General features: G+C 43.2%; 1 protein-coding gene across 2 annotated transcripts in view; it reads right to left on the bottom strand.

Moving 5' to 3' along the window:
• The window catches only part of HENMT1 (HEN methyltransferase 1), a 61,968-nt gene that overhangs the window by 7,796 nt on the left and 34,226 nt on the right, over positions 1 to 19,946 (bottom strand). For both annotated transcript variants that reach the window (XM_077277395.1, XM_077277396.1), the window contains exon 6: positions 17,295 to 17,472. In XM_077277395.1, coding sequence (XP_077133510.1) covers positions 17,295 to 17,472 — 178 coding nt within the window. The remainder of the gene's footprint in view (positions 1 to 17,294; positions 17,473 to 19,946) is intronic.

Raw genomic sequence — 19,946 nt, 5'->3', positions numbered from 1 at the left:
GTAATTATTGACACACTATACAAGGAGGGTAAGCCACAAAAGGTCATTGCTAAGGCCCCTTTCACACATCAGTTTTTTGCCGTCAGTCACAATCCGTTGGCTCGATGGATTGGCGAATCCGTTGCCGATTGTGAACGGATGCGATGGATTCGTTTTTTCTGGCTAATTGAATCATAAATAAATTGGAGCATGCTCAGTTAAAATAAATGGAATCCGTTGCCAGATTCCATTATTTGACGGATCCGGCGCAAACGACAGATGGCGACAGATCCATCACTGTCCGATTTTTCGACGTTCGGATGCCAAGCAATTTTTGACGGATCCGGCGAACGACAGATGAAACGTGAGGCCATCCATCGCAATCCACCGCTAATACAAGTCGACAGTGACTGTGTAGAGTGGGCTTTTAGTGATGAAGGAGGAGATAAGTTCTGAGATGAGTATGCGAGAGCTATGGCTTGCTTGATCCAATTGGCAATTGTGTTCTTTGCCACCTTTTTGCCCTTGTTCCTTCCTGAGTGCTGAATAAACAAACTTCGATCAATCCTCCAACTCTCCGTCTGTTGAAGGTAATAAAGGACCGCCCTTCGGACGTCCAGGGTGTGGAAGGACTCTTCCTTTCTGTTGGAAGGATTTGGGCAGAATGAGGGCAGCACTATGTCCTGACCTCTATGAAAATCTGATGTTACCTTAGGTAAAAATGTAGGGTCTAGACGAAGGATTATACTGTCCATTGTTACCCCTAAATAAGGCTCTTGCATGGATAGTGCTTGTAGTTCTCCTACCCGTCTAGCGGAAGTAATAGCCACTAGAAAGACAGTTTTGAGTGTGAGAACCTTTAAGCAAGTTTCTGATAAAGGCTCGAATGGACCTTGTGTTAGACTATTTAGTACCAGATTTAGGTCCCAAGGAGGAACACAATTACGGACTTTGGGATGGATTCTACTGGCTGAAGTCATGAAGCCTTTTATCCAACGGTGGTTGGCTAAGTTCTGGTCAAAAAATGAACTAAGCGCCGAAACCTGAACCTTTAAGGTACTAGGTCTAAGCCCTAACTCCAGACCTCTCTGTAGGAAGTTTAAGATCTGGGCAACATCCAGATGGAATGGGTCAGGAGTACTCAGAGAACACCAAGAAGAGAATTTATTAAAAATTTTGCCGTAGATGGCGTTAGTTACAGGTTTCCTACTTCTCTGAAGAGTCTGAATTACTTCATAGGAAAGACCTCTTGCTCTTAGAATTTCGGCTTCAGTAGCCATGCCGCCAGGTTCAACCTGTGTGGGTTTGGATGAAATAAAGGACCCTGATGAAAAAGGTTGCTCTTCTGAGGTAATCGTATTGGACCCTCCTGGGCCATGTCCAACAGTGCGCTGTACCAACTCCTTCCAGGCCATATGGGGGCAATCAGAATTGTAGTGACCCGCTCGGATCGGATCTTCTGCAGCGTCTTTGACAGAACCGGGATCGGAGGGAAAGCATAAGCGAGGCTGAATTCCCAGGGGTGCGAGACAGCATCCATGCCCAGCGCTCTGTCTGTCATGTTTAGGGAAAAAAATGTTTGCAATTTAGTATTCTGGCTGCTGACGAATAAGTCTACATCCGGGATCCCCCATCGAGAAACTAGGGAGAGGAATACTTCCTGATCCAGGCACCATTCTCCCGGATGTATATCCCTTCTGCTGAAAAAGTCTGCCTGGGTATTGGCAGACCCTTTTAGATGGACTGCCGTGATGGATAAGAGGTTTCTTTCTGCCCAGGAAAAAATTCTTGCAGCCAGAGATTTTAATCTTTTGAACCTTGCGCCCCCCTGATGACAGAGGTACGCTACCATGGTCATGTTTTCACAGTATATTTTGACATGGTGACCTTGGACAAGAGTTGATGTGGCTTTTAAGGCCTCTTCCACCGCCTTCAGTTCTCTGAAGTTTGATAAGCAGGCTCTGGTGTCTGGAGACCATATGCCCTGGAAGTGAGATTTCTCTACTATGGCTCCCCATCCCCTCCAACTGGCATCTGATGTAAGTATCTTCAGTGGGATCTGGTCCAAGCTGACCCCCTGTTGAAGGTTTCGGAGACACAGCCACCATGCCAGAGATATCCTGACATGGTTGGGGAGGAGGACTTTTTTGGATAGGGAGCTCTGTCTGTTCCAAGATGACAATACATGTGTCTGAAGGGCTCTTGTGTGGGTATGGGCCCAAGATACCATCTGGATATAGAATGTTAGGGACCTCAGAATGGACATGGAATGTCTGAGTGGGAGTCTTCAGGGTTCTGTATTTTATTATCTTCTGCTCCCTGGGCAGAAAGGATTTTCTTAACTCTGAATTCAGAAGGACCCCTAGGAATTTCTTCTTTGTGGAAGGAAGCAGGTCCGATTTTTCTCAGTTCGGGATCCACCCCAAGGATTCCAGGATTTCTAGGGTGCTTGCCACATTCGTGTTTAGACGGGAGGTAGATAAGGCGACAATGAGCAGGTCGTCTAGATATGCAGGGTACAGTACAATGTTACCCTATGGAAATCAAAAACCGCTGTGCCCACTTTGCGTTTTTCCGCTTGAAAATCCGCGCTGATTTTCTGCGGAAAAAAAGAAGTAGCATGTCAATTCTTTCTGCGGATTCCGCAGCGGTTTTCCACCTGCACCAATAGGAAAGTGCAGTTGGAAACCCGCAGTGGAATCCGCAGTAGAAACCGCACAAAAAACCGCAGTGAAAACCACCGCGGTTTTGCACTGCGGTTTTTCCAAATCCGCAGCTGAAAAATCCGCAGCAAAAAAAGGAAAGTGTGAACAAGCCCTTATTGCATCTCACTGCAATCTTGTGGCAGCCAAAAAAATCCCATAATTCTGCCATTTAGATTTTTTCTCCTTATGCTATTTACCAATTGATTAATGTATTTTATATTTTAATAGATCAGACTTTTACAAATGCAGCGATACCAAATACACTATGTCTATTTTTTAATTGCTTTATTTTTAATGGGACAAAAGGGGGCAATTTGAACTTAAATATTTGTACTTTTCTGCATATTTTTAAAAACTATTTTTAAAATGTTTGCTGTATTTCATTTTTTATTTCTTTTATAGGACTGGGTGAAAAAAAATAAAAATTCTAGCATAGTTTTTGATACTTTTTTTAATTTTTTTTAGATTAAGCGACTCCTAATACCAATATATACACTGCTCACTAAAATCCCACATCCTAGATATCACTGAATGAAATATTCCAGTTGTAAATCTTTATTCATTATATAGTGCATGACTTCAGTCTGCAGTGTAATTTCTAGAAGTGTGTTCTAAAAGTGCGGATTACATTAGAATTAAAACCTGAATTGAACCTGAAGGGAACTGAAGGTAACTGGCCAGTCACTGTAAACAATGTTTCTGTTTGTTGTCACTTTTACCCCTATATTCTTTCACTTTCTGCTACCTCCCCCAATCCCCACACCAAGTAAGGAACTGTTCATCTCCTCTTCAATCCTCCCCATCCATCTCACCTCCTCCTCAGAACTGTTCCTTAACATATAAACCTCTGTCTCAAAACACAGGCAGCCCCCTCACGCCCTCTCCTGCTCCCACCTGCTAACACTTTCTCTGCTACTTCTCACTGCTGGTGATATCTCTCCAAATCCTGGTCCTCCTCACCATATTCCCACAGTCATTTCTACCTCCCACCCACGCTCCATCACAAACTTCCGTAACCTCTCTAACCTTATACCCATTCACCCAGCCCCCACTTCCCCAGTCCCACTAACAGGAGCTCTGTGGAACGCTCGCTCTGTCTGTAACAAGCTTTCCTACATCCATGATCTTTTTGTTACTACCAAACTTTCATTCCTCGCCATCACCGAAACCTGGCTCACCCCTTCTGACACAGCCTCTCCTGCTGCACTCTCTTATGGTGGCTTCCACCTTTCTCACACACCCCGCCCCAGCAGCAAGCATGGCGGAGGAGTTGGTTTTCTCCTGTCAGATAACTGCTCCTTCACCCCAATCCCACTGCCACCCTCTGTTACTCTCCCTTCCTTTGAGGTGCACTCTGTGCGCATCTACTCCCCCTCCAAACTCCAACTGGCTGTCATTTACCGCCCCCCAGGGCCAGCCACCATCTTCTTTGACCACTTCACCACCTGGCTACTTCATTTCCTTTCTGCAGACATCCCCACTATCATCATGGGCGATTTCAACATCCCCATTGACACATCCCTCTCAGCTGCCACTAAACTTCTATCTCTCGCTTCCTCCTCCGGCCTCACTCAATGGTCTTCTGCAGCCACTCACAAAGATGGTCACACACTGGACCTCATCTTCACCCGCCTCTGCTCCCTATCTAACCTCTCTAACTCACCTCTTCCTCTCTCTGACCACAACCTTCTCACATTCTCATCTTTCTCCACTCCATGTCTAGAGTCCCCACCCCACAAACTTTCACACCCTCGCAGAAATCTTAAACATCTTGACCTACATTCATTCTCTGAATCCCTCCTCCCTCTCACAGACATAAGTTCCATACACAATGCGGATGACGCTGCCGCTCTATATAACACCACAATAGCTGTAGCTTTGGAATCTGCTGCCCCACTTACACATACCAAAGCTCGCAAAATCAACAGACAGCCCTGGCACACCAGCCTGACCAAAAAACTGAGGCGAGCTTCCAGGGCTGCTGAGCGCAGATGGAAAAGATCCCACTCCAACGACCACTTCATCGCATTCAGACAGTCCCTCACTACTTTCAAGACCACACTCGCCACAGCTAAACAAACCTACTTCTCATCTCTCATATCCTCCCTGTCTCACAACCCTAAACAGTTATTCAACACCTTCAATTCTCTCCTCCGTCCCCCAGCACCTCCTCCCTCCCCACTTATCTCTGCTGAAGACTTTGCCTCATTCTTCAAGCAGAAGATTGATAACATCAGAGACAATTTTGGTCAACAACCCCCAGAGCCCTTCCTCCCAACTTCCCTACCCTCCACCTCCAAAACCAACTTCCCCACCATTACAGAAGATCAACTCACCACTCTACTCTCAAGATCGCATCTCACCACCTGTGCACTTGACCCGCTCCCATCCCACCTCATCCCAAACCTCACCACAATCTTCATCCCAACCCTAACCCATCTCTTCAACCTATCACTAACAACTGGTGTTTTCCCCTCAAGCTTTAAACATGCCTCCATCACACCTATCCTCAAAAAGCCCTCTCTTGACCCATCCTCTGTATCTAGCTATCGCCCTATATCACTTCTCCCCTATGCCTCAAAACTACTGGAACAACACGTCTACCTTGAACTGTCCTCCCATCTCTCTTCTTGCTCCCTCTTTGACCGCTTACAATCTGGCTTCCGGTCACACCATTCCACTGAAACTGCCCTAACTAAGGTCACCAATGACCTCTTAACCGCCAAGAGCAAGCGACACTACTCTGTTCTCCTCCTCCTCGACCTGTCGGCTGCCTTTGACACAGTGGACCATTCCCTATTATTACAGACCCTCTCATCCCTTGGCATCACAGACTTGGCCCTATCCTGGATCTCGTCATACCTAACAGACCGGACATTCAGCGTCTCCCACTCACACACCACCTCCTCACCTCGCCCCCTATCTGTCGGAGTCCCGCAAGGTTCAGTCCTTGGGCCCCTGCTCTTCTCCATTTACACCTTTGGCCTGGGACAGCTCATAGAATCACATGGCTTTCAGTATCATCTCTATGCTGATGACACACAGATCTACATCTCTGGACCAGATATCACCTCCCTACTAACCAGAATCCCTCAATGTCTGTCCACTATTTCATCCTTCTTCTCCGCTAGATTTCTGAAACTTAACATGGACAAAACAGAATTCATCATCTTTCCCCCATCTCACGTGACCCCCCCAACGAACCTAGCCATTACAGTAAATGGCTGCCCACTCTCCCCAGTCCCACAAGCTCGCTGCCTCGGGGTTATCCTTGACGCTGATCTCTCCTTCAAACCACATATCCAAGCCCTTTCCACTTCCTGCCGACTTCAACTCAAAAATAATGCACGAATCCGTTCATTCCTCAACCAAGAATCTGCAAAAACCCTAGTCCATGCCCTCATCATCTCTCGCCTTGACTACTGCAACCTCCTGTTCTGTGGCCTCCCCTCAAACACTCTTGCACCCCTCCAATCTATTCTAAACTCTGCTGCCCGACTAATCCACCTGTCCCCCCGCTATTCTCCGGCCTCTCCCCTCTGTCAATCCCTTCACTGGCTCCCCATTGCCCAGAGACTCCAGTACAAAACCCTAACCATGACGTACAAAGCCATCCACAACCTGTCTCCTCCATACATCTGTGACCTCGTCTCCTGGTACTTTCCTACACGCAACCTCCGATCCTCACAAGATCTCCTTCTCTACTCCCCTCTTATCTCCTCTTCCCACAATCGTATACAAGATTTCTCTCGCGTATCACCCCTACTCTGGAACCCTCTACCACAACACATCAGACTCTTGCCCACCATCGAAACCTTCAAAAAGAATCTGAAGACCTACCTCTTCCGACAAGCCTACAACCTGCAGTAACCACCGATCAACCAACCGCTGCACGATCAGCTCTATCCTCACCTACTGTATTCTCACCCATCCCTTGTAGATTGTGAGCCTTCGCGGGCAGGGTCCTCTCTCCCACTGTACCAGTTATGACTTGTATTGTTCAAGATTATTGTACTTGTTTTTATTATGTATACCCCTCCTCACTTGTAAAGCGCCATGGAATAAATGGCGCTATAACAATAAATAATAATAATAATAATAGTGGAATGCGTTGAGAACAGTAAAACCTAAAAATGATCAATGTAAATCACAACTAATATCTGGAGTTGGAATGAGGCTCAAAATCAAAGTGGAAAATCAAATTGCAGGCTGATCCAACTTCAGTGGAAATGCCTCAAGACAAGGAAATGATGCTCAGTAGTGTGTGAGGCCTCCATGTGCCTGTATGACCTCTTTACAATGCCTGGGCATGCTCCTGAGGCGGCGCATGGTCTCCTGGGGGATCTTCTCCCAGACTGGACTAAAGCATCCGCCAACTCCTGGACAGTCTGTGGTGCAACGCGACGTTGGTGGATGGAGCGAGACATGATGTCCCAGATGTGTTCAATCGGATTCGGGTATGAGGAATTCCTTCGTCTTGCAGAAACTGATGACACACTCCAGCCACGAGGTCTGGCATTGTCCTGCATTAGGAGGAACCCAGGGCCAACTGCAGCGGCATATGGTCTCACAAGGGGTCTGAGGATCTCATCTCGGTACCTAATGGCAGTCAGGCTACTTCTGGCAAGCACATGGAGGGCTGTGCGGCCCTCCAAAGAAATGCCACCCCACACCATTACTGACCCATTGCCAAGCTGGTCATGCTGAAGGATGTTGCAGGCAGCAGATCGCTCTTGATGGTGTCTCCAGACTCTGTCACGCCTGTCACATGTGCTCAGTGTGAACCTGCTTTCATTTGTGAAGAGCACAGGGCGCCAGTTGCGAATTTTCCAATCCTGGTGTTATGTGGCAAATGCCAAGTGTCCTGCATGGTGTTGGGCTGTGAGAACAACCCCCATCTGTGGACGTCGGGCACTCAACCATCCTCATAGAGTCAGACGCATGCACATTTGTGGCCTGCTGGAGGTCATTTTGCAGGGCTCTGGCAGTGCTCCTCCTGCTCCTCCTTGCACAAAGGCTGAGGTAGCGGTCCTGCTGCTGGGTTGTTGCCCTCCTGCGGCCCCCTCCACATCTCCTGGTGTACTGGCCTATCTCCTGGTAGCGCCTCCAGCCTCTGACAGGCACAGCAAAACGTCTTGACACAGCTCGCATTAATGTGCCATTCTGGATGAGCTGCACTATCTGAGCCACTTGTGTGGGTTGTAGAGTCCGTCTCATGCTACCACGAGTGTGAAAGCACAACCAACATTCAAAAGTGACCAAAACATCAGCCAGAAAGCATTGGTACTGAGATGTGGTCTGTGGTCCCCACCCGCAGAACAACTCCTTTATTGAGTGTGTCTTGATAATTGCCAATAATTTCCATCTGTTGTCTATTCCATTTGCACAACAGCATGTGAAACTGATTGTCAATCAGTGTTGCTTCCTAAGTGGACAGTTTGATTTCACAAAAGTGTTATATTCTGTTGTTTAAGTGTTCCCTTTATTTTTTTGAGCAGTGTATATAATATATACAGTTATATGAAAAAGTTTGGGCACCCCTATTAATCTTAAGCTTAATGTTTTATAAAAATTGTTTTTTTTTTTGCAACAGCTATTTCAGTTTCATATATCTAATAACTGTTGGACACAGTAATGTTTCTGCCTTGAAATGACGTTTATTGTACTAACAGAAAATGTGCAATCTGCATTCAAACAAAATTTGACAGGTGCATAAGTATGGGCACCCTTATTTTCTTGTTTTAAATACTCCTACCTACTTTTTACTGACTTACTAAAGCACTCTTTTTGGTTTTGTAACCTCATTGAGCTTTGAACTTCATAGCCAGGTGTATGCAATCATGAGAAAAGCTACTTAAAGTGGCCACTTGCAAGTTGTTCTCCTGTTTCTCCTCTGAAGAGTGGCATCATGGGCTCCTCAAAACAACTGTCAAATGATTTGAAAACAAAGATTATTCAACATAGTTGTTCAGGGGAAGGATACAAAAAGCTGTCTCAGAGATTTAACCTGTCAATTTCCACTGTGAGGAACATAGTAAGGAAATGGAAGAACACAGGTACAGTTCTTGTTAAGGCCAGAAGTGGCAGGCCAAGAAAAACATCAGAAAGGCAGAGAAGAAGAATGGGGAGATCAGTCAAGGACAATCCTCAGATCACCTCCAGAGAGCTGCAGCATCAACTTGCTGCAGATTGTGTAACTGTGCATCGGTCAACTATACAACACACTTTGCACAAGGAGAAGCTGTATGGGAGTGATGCGAAAGAAGCCATTTCTGCAAGCACGCCACAAACAGAGTCAGCTGAGGTATGCAAAAGCACATTTGGAGAAGCCAATTTCTTTTTGGAAGAAGGTCCTGTGCACTGATGAAACCAAGATTGAGTTGTTTGGTCATACAAAAAGGCGTTATGCATGGCGGCAAAAAAACACAGCATTCCAAGAAAAACATTTGCTACCCACAGTAAAATTTGGTGGAGGTTTCATCATGCTTTGGGGCTGTGTGGCCAATGCCGGCACCGGGAATCTTGTTAAAGTTGAGGGACACATGGATTTCTCTCAGTATCAGCAGATTCTTGACAATAATGTTCATGATTCAGTGACAAAGTTGAAGTTACGCAGGGGATGGATCTTTCAGCAAGACAATGATCCAAAACACCGCTCCAAATCTACTCAGGCATTCATGCAGAGGAACAATTACACTGTTCTGGAATGGCCATCCCAGTCCCCAGACCTGAATATCATTGAACATCTGTGGGATCATTTGAAGAGGGCTGTCCATGCTCGGCGACCACCAAACTTAATTGAACTGGAATTGTTTTGTAAAGAGGAATGGTCAAAAATACCTTCATCCAGGATCCAGGAACTCATTAAAAGCTACAGGAAGCGACTAGAGGCTGTTATTTTTGCAAAAGGAGGATCTACTAAATATTAATGTCACTTTTCTGGTGAGGTGCCCATACTTATGCACCTGTCAAATTTTGTTTGAATGCAGATTGCACATTTTCTGTTAGTACAATAAACCTCATTTCAAGGCAGAAACATTACTGTGTCCAACAGTTATTAGATATATGAAACTGAAATAGCTGTTGCTAAAAAAAAACAACAATTTTTTATAAAACATTAAGCTTAAAGATTAATAGGGGTGCCCAAACTTTTTCATATAACTGTATAATTTTTTTTAAGGAAAACTGTCTGCAGGATTGTGCTAAGTAGCCTACAGACACTGTCAGGTTGGGGCCGTTATACTGATTAAAATAATACCTGGGTTGATGAAATCTGTGTTGTGGTTATTGTTTAATCTGTATTTGTAGTTTTCAGTTAATGATATGCTCGTGCTCCGGTGCGGCCTGTGGGGGAATTTATGTGGTGCTCTGCTTACATATTCATATGTATGGCTTATGACAGGTCACTGATCCCTCAGTGACACGCCCCTTATTCTACATACTGTATATCTTATTGTTTTTTAAAAAAAATTACATTCATACATTCATTATGCAGGCGCCGGCAGTGTCGCCTGCGCTGTAGCATGATTAGATCTATATCCTTTTATTAATTTTATTTAGCTATATAAATTTGTTGAGGAAAAAAAAAATTCTTCCTCAAAATGGCACCGGTGACGTCTCCACAGTAGCATTTATCGGATTGCCGATAGATGCTACGGCGCAGGCGTGGCCGGCTCCATCTTGGTGGAGACAAAAAATGTTTTCCCTCTAACAAAATGGCGCTGACGGTGGCACCTGCGTAGTAGCATCTATCACATTCCAAATTGTTCTACTGCGCAGGCGCCGCTGGTGCCATTTTGAGGAAGAAATGTTTTTATTCTCAACAAATTTTGATCACTAAGATGAATAAACGGATATTATAAATCTGATCATGCTACAGTTTAGGCACCGGTGTGATGAATGTAATTTTTTTTTCAAAACAATAACATGTAAAATAGGGGTGGGTCACTGAGGGATCATCATACGGATGAATATGTAAGCAGAGCACCATATAAAGACACCCCCATAGGCCGCCCCGAAGAACGAGAATCTCACTAAAGGGAATCTGTCAACACATTTGACCTATCTAAACTATTAATATGGCCATACAGGCTATAGAATTCTGAAAACAGTCCTCCCTGTGTGTCTCATATCAGATGTATTGTTGCTGAGAAATCCTCTTTTATCACTTTATATAAGTGACCATTTCCAGGATCCGGGGAGGATGGTGCCTGGAGATAACTCTGCCTCCAGAGCTTATTTTAAATATAGGGGGAGTTACCAGTGTGATGTATAATGGCTGCTCTCTGTTCTCCTGATCTCACTGCAGATCGGTGTGTGATTATACCTGACAGGTCTGCAGGTTCCTCTCAGTTTCCAGTTCACAGGCAGACAGGGCTGTAATATTGTTGCAATACAGCAGAGCTGAGAGAGAAGCAAACATGAACACAAATTTCATTTCTCCTGTCCTGTGTTAGTTACTTGTCTCACACTGGTAACTCCTCCTTCATGTAAAACAAGCTCTGGGGGTAGAGTTATCTCCAGGCACCCTCCGCCTAAGAGCCTGGAAGAGGTTACTTATATAAAGTGATAAAAGATGATTTCTCAGCAACAACACAGCTAATATGAGGCAGACAAGTAGGACTGTTTTCAGTAGTCTATATCCTGTATGCCTATTATAATAGTTTAGATAGGTCACATGTGGTGACAGATTCCCTTTAACTGAAAACTACAAATACAGATTAAACAACAACCACAAAATTGATTTCATCAACCAAGGTATCATTTTATTCAGTATAACAGCAATACCCGACACTGTCTGTAGGTTACTCAGCACAATCATGCTGACAGGTTCCCTTTAAACACAAAAAATTACAAAAATTAAATAAAAATGAAGATTTTTGATACGCACGGTAAAATCTCTTTCTCATAGTATTGATTGTGATACACAGGAAAAATGGGTTAGTCTGTTGGATGATCTGGAAGAGCTCACTAGACGTCTGAGAGAAGGTTGTTCACGCTCGCATACCAGGATCTTTGAGGCCATTCCAGAACTAAGAGAATGACGGAAATCCCCTCTGCCCTGATCTTCTCGAGAAGCTTGGCTAGCAGGGGAACAGGTGGAAACAGGTACGGGAGGGTGAACTGAGACCAGACCAAGGGATTGCGAATGCGTTAACCGCAACTGCCAATAAATCTTGGACCTGGCCACAAACTTGAGAACCTTGCAGTTTAGCCTGGAATCCCTTAGATCACCACCTGGAGTGCACCACCGAAGACAGATGTGGCTGAAGACCTCCAGATGAACTGACCACTCTCCCAAGGATAACACCTTATGGCTTAAGAAAAACCATGACCCAATTGTTCACTTGTGCTATGTGAATCACTGAAATCAATAGTACTTTGTCTTCCGCCCATCCAAAATTCTTGCGACCTCTGCCATGGTCAACCGACTCCGAGTTCTACCTTGATGGTTGATATATACCACCGCGGTGGCATTGTTGGACTGAATCCGCACATGGAAACTCAAGATCATTTGCTCCCAATTAAGAAGTGCCAGCGGCACTTCTTTGAGTTGCAATATGTTGATTGGGAGAAGTCTCTCCAGTCTCTTCCAAGAGCTTGAATGGGGATATTACCGAAGACCATTCCCCATTTGAGAAGATTGGTGTCTGTCGTCAGAACCTGCCACTGACTAGGGAGGAAAGAATGACACCGATATAACAGGGGCAAAGTTAACTATTATCCGAAAGACTGACAGATGTGGCATGGTAGGCGAAATTGTCAATCCAGAGAATGCACTGACCTGTCCCAACAAAAGAAAAAGGTGTTCTGCAAGGGTCTTGAAATAAACTGCGCAAATGACATCACCTCGAAAGCCACCACCATCATGCATAGAATTCTCATACAGGACTGGACAGGGCCCTTCCCTTGTCTCCTCAAAATTCGGATGCTGGACTGAAGAGCTTATCTTTTCTCTTCCAGAAGCAAGATTCTCGCCTAACTGCGTCATTTACCATCCCCAGAGAACGTAGTTGCTGTGCTGAGACCAGAGTACTTTGCCCTGTTGATAATTCACCTGAAGCAAGCCAGGGTGTCCAAGACAATCTGTAAGCTCTCCAAGTTCTTTGAGTAAGAAGGAGCCTTGATAAAAATGTTGTCCAGGTAAGGTATCACAATGCCTTTGATTCGAAGCAGGGCCATAACTGGAGCCAATACCTTTGTAAAAACCACCGGCGCTGTGTCCAAGCCAAAGGAAAGGGATAGACACTAAAAAAGATCTTGGTAAACCGCAAAGCAAAAAAAGTTCTTGTGAGCGGGGAACATGGGAATAAGAAGGTAAGAGTCCAGAATGTTCACCAAAGACAGACACTCCCTGGGTTTCATGGAGGCGTTCATGGAGCAGAGAGACTCCACACTGAGCTGATGCAGCTGGATCTTCTCATTCAGCAGCCTTAGGTCAAAGATGGGTCGCACCAAGCTATCCTTGGGTATAAGAAACAGATTTGAGTAGAACCCTTGATACACTCTAGAGGTGGGACAAGCGTTAAGACCCATGCCTGAAGAAGAGATAGGGCCCGGTCAAAACTGGCGGGGGTCCTGGGATCTGAAAAAACAATCATGTAACCGAAGGAGATGATCTCTCTGACCCAAATGTTGTCTATTGACCCCAGTCATGCAACCTTAAAGAAAATAAATTACCACTCACCCTGGAGGCAAGCAGACACATATTTTCCCCTCTGTTGCCTCTGGACGTACAAGGCTTGCTTCTAGGACCATACGATCGCCATGATAGAGCAGGCTTGAACAATGGTCTCCTTGTTCTGTAGGGATCCTGAGGTCTCACCTGACAGTTAGGGCCACTTGCCAATGGGAACTGACAAAAAGGATGAAATTGAAGAGACACACATCTTTGAAACGGACGGTTAGTCCTACACTGAGGAAGAAGCGTGCTCCTACCGCCAGTGGCATCGGCAATAATCTTTGCCAACATAGTTCTGAACAGACGAAAACCTTGAAATGGCAGACCTGTAAGAGACAATTGCCACAATATTGCTCATCCCCTGAGCCAAGCAGTTGGCTGCATACAAGAATCCTGAACACAAATTCTTGCCTGCTTGAGTGATCTAGTCCAGGGGTCCCCAACTCCAGTCCTCAAGGCCCACCAACAGGTCATGTTTTCAGGATTTCCTTAGTATTGCCCAGGTGATAATTGCATTACCTGTGCAAAACAAAGGAAAACCTGAAAACATGATCTGTTGGTGGGCCTTGAGGACTGGAGTTGGGGAACACTGATCTAGTCTACTACATCTGCTAATTCAGCCCTATGAGAATAAGAAAGGATACCTTGACAAGTGTTTTGCTGAGGTGGTCGCTGCCTCAGACACTCAAGTAGTGGCAAAAGCAGTGCACAGGGCAAAACATGCCACCTCAAATGTTGACTTGACCATGGACTCAGTGTGTCTGTCCATAGGATCCCTCAGCGCTGCTACCTCTGTAATATGAAGAATGGTAGTTCTTGGCAAATGAGACACTAGTGTGTCCACAAGAGGAAACCACCAACACTGCTGGAAAGGGGTACAATAATTCCATATAGCTACATCTCTGAAAAGTCTGGATGCTCCCATGCCTTCTGTAGTACCCCCCAAAACTACTAATGGTTAGAAAAAGATCTATCTACAGATCTACCCCTTCTAAAGAAACTTGATTCAGTGGAGGGATGGCGATCCACTACTGTAACCCTTAGAGATTACTTTACAGCTGAAACAAGAGTATACATCATCTTACTTAACTTCCCCACTTGATAGGGGTGCAAATCTGACTTAGAGGTGGAACAACGTTCTGACATCTGTAGTAAGTGTACCAACGAAAAAAAAATGTGGTATTGTCCCAGCTCCTTAAACTAATTCTTTTATTGAAGACATATTTAAAATTGCAAAAGCGGCTAAATCCTGCTTGAAGGTGCACCAGCATGCCAATAGTCCAGCAACGCGTTTCGATCTGATACGATCTTTATCACAGCTGATTTAATTAGACATGTGCATTGAGTATTGGTCTTATACTTACTATGAACCAATCCTACTACGTGTTCTGATCACATGATTGTCTATCTCTAGGTCCTTTTAGGGTATGTGCACACGTTGCGGATCCGCAGCGTGTTTTGCAGTGCAGAAACGCTGCAGATCCGCAATTGATTTACAGTACAATGTAAATTAATGAGAAAAAAAATGCTGTGCACACTTTGCGGAAAATCCGCTGCGGAAACGCTGCGGTTTAAAAGAAGTAGCATGTCACTTCTTTTTTGTGAATCTGCAGCGTTTTTGTACCCATTGCATTATAGAAAACCGCAGGGGTAAAAAACGCAGCAAATCCGCAAGAAAACCGCAGCAAAAACGCACAAAAAAAACGCTGCGGAACCGCACAAAATACCGCAGGTGCGTTTTCTGCCAGGAGAGACAGAATCCGCACCAGAAATTCCTAAGCCTAATCCGCAACGTGTGCACGTAGCCTTAGATTTCTTTTTATATTATTTACCTCCACACATATTAAAACACATAAATACATAAACACATTATTCTACACATATTTACATAATACACCTCAGTAATGAAATATTATTTCGTTTCTTTTGTTAAATCCCTCGGGATATCGCGTCCCTAGGTTGTATATCCAAAATGCCTCCCTATTATGAAGACGTCTTTTTACATTTCCTCCTCTTCTAGATCCTTTGACCTGTTCAATTCCTGAAAATGTTAATGATGTTGTGTTACCATTATGGCACTGAATAAAATGCCTTGAAGCCATTGAAATATTCCTTGTATTTATATTATTATTTTTGATATCTCTTATGTGTTCTGACATCCTTACTTTTAGTTTCTTTGTTGTACATCCAATATATCGTTTTTTGCATATAGTGCATTCTATTTGATATATGACATTTTCTGTATTACAATTTATAAACTGATTAATATTATATGTAGCATTACCTTCCTGATTATTGAAGGTCTTGATATTTTGTGCATATTTACACATTTTGCATGTATTTGCTCCACATTTTACAAATCCTTTATATTTTAACCAGTTTTGACCTTTTGGTTTTGATGAGAAGTATCCCGGTGACAATACGCTTCCAAAGGTTGGAGCACGTCTGGATATAACATTTATTCCGGAATCTAAAATTTTGGCTAAACTATTGTCCTCATATAAAATTGGTAAACATTTATATATGATCTTTTTTATTTCATTGAATTGTGGACTATACCACAAGCACACATATGGTTTTTCATTTCTGTTCACATTATTGTGTTTCTTTTGCGGTTTTATTAACGTTTCTCTATCTTTCAATAGTGCTATACTTTTTGCTCTTTCTATTGTCCATATTGGATATTCCCTTTTAGTCATTCTCCTCTGTAGATCTCTAAATTCATTGTACATATCTTCTGAGTTGGAACAGTTTCTCTTTAATCTAATATGCTCGCCTACCGGAATTGATCTAATTGTGTGCTTCGGATGGCTACTTTTTGCATGCAAGATTGTGTTTCCCTTATATGGTTTCTGATAGGTCTTGGACCTAATTTTTTGATTATTATTGCCCTGGAGTTCTAAATCCAAAAATGATATACTATGTTTATCCTGTTTAAATGTAAATTTTATATTATAATTATTACTGTTGATATAATCTATGAATTCTGGTATGACAAGATACATCCCCCTCCCATATTATGAGGGTGTCGTCTATGTATCTGCCATACCAGATCATATACTGTAAATATGGATTATCATGTGAAAATATAAATTCATGCTCCCAAAATGCCATTGCGATATTTGCAAGAGAGGGTAAATATTTCGCTTCCATAGGGACGCCCTTCTTTTGCAAATAGATTGTCTCATCAAACAAAAATATATTGTGTTTTAATAAATAAAAAATCACCTGTAACAAAAAATTAATTACATCATCTGAATATTGACTAAACTCCTTCAGGAAATATTCCAATGCCCTCATAGCTACTTTGCATATTGGATAATGTAATCTGTAAGTGTACCACCTGAGAGGGGAAATGAGACCGTGATCGCCTCCTTAGAGAGACCAACGTTGACCTGGTTAATCAGCTAAACTGAGGCAGCTTGGATTGCCTCCGTGATCGGTCTTGCTGGTATGGAATAGCTGGAGTCTGACTCACTTGCTACAGCAGTAAAAGTCCCTGGGATGGTAGACTCTTTACGCAGTCATTACACAACCATAACCACGGTTGTCAGGAACAGAAAATATAATCGTAAAGTGCCCCCAAAAGTTCATTTACAACTTTATTGGAGGAGGGGGGACACAATGTTTAAATTAAAATAAACACAAGACAGAATAAATAAAAAATAAATAAAACAAAAGAAAAAGAAAGCCACCACAGCTCATAGTCTTGCCCTTGATGACAAAAAATATATTCTAGGTAAAAAAAAATTACCCAAAAGAAGCATCCCATAAATATAATATTAAATGAAAAGTAACATAAAAGTGAAGCTTTATGAATCATAAAATAAGATGCATCTGTGGGGAAGAAATTTCCAGGTCTTTAACTGGTCAAAACTGTGCTTTTTGTGGAAATGCACAAATATAAGTGAAAAAAAAATAGTACTTACTCTCTTGTAAACACTTCTGTGGCCCTTTTTGTTATTGATGGATTCCTCGCTCTCGTTGTAGTTTTTGCTGAATATTCCAATTTGGGAGCAATATCCGACATCTTTAGTTTCTGGTTCTGCTTCTCCAACCCCAGTAAACTCAACCGTATAATTGTATTGTCTGGAAATTTTCATAGCCCTGGGATAACAAAACACAAGTTACAATCACATTAAAGGTCCATTTAAGCAACGCAGATAATCGGGGAATGAACTCTCACAATAATACTAATTTCTGTCTATCGGCCCTTCTAAATTGGCTAGCAATCACCCAATGACCAAGCAAAATGCTTGTTTGTCAGATGCACTGATTTTTTAGTGAGCTTAAAGGGAACCGGTCTCCAAATAATATTAAACTGCAGATGTAGGGTATTAACCCTATATCTGCAGGTTAAAGATTACTGCAGGTTCAAAGCATTACAAATCTGTCCACTGATTGGCTTGCATGTAATCGATCAATGATCATTTCATAGCTGTGAGCATGCCATCTAAATCGAGCATAACTTACTTTTCAGAAATTAGTGCTACAAACAATAAATGTTCTGTTTAGGCTGATTTCACACCAGGTTTTTAATTTTTTTGTTGGTTAGTTTAAAAAACTGAAGTGATGTTATTCAAAAAAAAAAAAAGTATTTTAGACCAACCTTAAAAGGGTTTCTGATTCCCAATTTTTTCATTTCTTAAATCTACTGAGATATGTATTAAAACAAAAAAGTCAAACTCATCATTCAAACACCCCACCTAAAGTTTCCTCATTACCCTGCTGGTCTTGTTGTACGCAGCTGCAGTGACGTGACGGTCAATCAATGGCCATTTAGGTGAAATGTCAATCTTGCTAACATCAACCACTGACTGGTGTGATCACGAGGTAGAATGCAAAACTGGACTGGCAAAGAAAAAGATCAGAAGGGGACCGGAGGACAGAAATGGAGGAGAACTGGGGAAATTGTTATCGATTACACATGTTCGGTTGATTTATAATTTTCATGGGACTGGAAAACCATCTTAAGTTTTCTATTTAAGCAGGATTCTTCTGATGGCGAGTGCCATGGGTGGCTTCATTCAGTCTGCTTGAAGTCAGGTTTCTATTGATTTGCATGGGCAGAACGCAGCAATCTACCCGGCAAAAAGCTGAAATTTAACAAGTTCTATTAAGTCAGTGACAGAATCTGTTATACTTCTATATAAATTCACTACAAATGTAGAGGCGTGTGTTATACCAGCCTGTCAGTGTTATAGTGATGGGCACTCTATAAGATCCTGCCTGTAATATGCTGTAATAGGCATCAATATATCGCTGACTAGAAGGTCATTGTAATGTCTATTCTGGTACAACGTTATTATCTTTGCATACTCTATTGTTTTATGTAGAAAAATGTAGCTGATAGGCACACTTTATACTTAAACAATACAGTTGTAAGTAGAGATGGGAGGACACTTGGATGTTCGGGAACGGTGGGTTCAGCCGAACAGTTACAAAAAGTTAATGTGCATGACAGTGCAGCAAACACCGCTTCTGATCGGCAGTAAAATCATCACTGTCAGTCAGACAGCCGCGGTTCCCACGCGCAGCTGTAAATTAGAGGTATAAAGTTTACCTCTAGTCACAGGTGTCAGCTGATGGGACTACTGCTCTCATCAGCCGACACCTGCTGCCACTAATAATAGTGAGAGCAGGAGCAGCAGATGGGAGTATTTATCAGCCGGCGCCTGCTCTGTAAATAAATAATTACCACAAAAAAAGAGTGGGTTCCCCTGTATTTTTGATAACCAGCCAGGCAAAACTCACAGCTGGGGGCTGGTATTCTCAAACTGTTAAGGGGCCATGGATATTGCCACCCCCACTATCTAAAAACAGCAGCCCGCAGCTGCCCAGAAAAAGCATTTTGCCCGGCTCTTCCCACTTGCCTTTTAGCAGTGGCAAGTGGAGTTCATATTTGTGGGGCTGATGTCACCTTTGTATTGTCAGGTGACATCAAGCTCAAGGCTTTGTAATGGAGAGGTGTCTATAAGTCACTCATCCATTACTAATCCTATAGTTATCTGGTAAATAAAGACACAGCCAGAATAAAGTACACACTTTTCCAGTTTTATTTAAAATCAACAAACACAGTTATACTCACCTAATGCCTAATTCCACTGAATCCCTCGTCTCCCGTAAGAAAACGAAAATAAAAAACAACAATATCCCTCACCTGTCCATCGTTTTCTCCTACACTGTAATCCATGTCTGGGGGATAAATAGTTTTCAGCTTGGACGGTGCCACGATGCGACCGACCAGGCTGAGAACCACTGGGGAATGAGCTACTACAAGCGCAGCATGAATGACCAGTGGTGACAACATTGAGGTTACTGGCAGTCACTGAGGCTGCGTTCCCAGCCAAGCTGAACTGCGGTGACTTCAATGAAATCCCTGCTAGCAGCATGTGAAAGTCTCACAGTGCAGCGCTGAGCTCAGACAGTTCAACTATTTGAGCTCAGTGCAGAACCGTATGGCTTTGAATAAATAAATAAATAACGAATTTAAAAAAATGATGTGTTCCACTGTTTGTTTGATAACCAACCAGGCAAAGCTCACAGCTGGGGGCTGCAACCCTCAGCTATCAGCGTTAGCA

The sequence above is a fragment of the Ranitomeya variabilis genome, chromosome 8 (assembly GCF_051348905.1).
Source record: "Ranitomeya variabilis isolate aRanVar5 chromosome 8, aRanVar5.hap1, whole genome shotgun sequence".
NCBI classification, from domain to species: domain Eukaryota; kingdom Metazoa; phylum Chordata; class Amphibia; order Anura; family Dendrobatidae; genus Ranitomeya; species Ranitomeya variabilis.
Note: the sequence above shows the minus strand (reverse complement) of the source record. Positions and strands in the feature narration are given on the sequence as shown.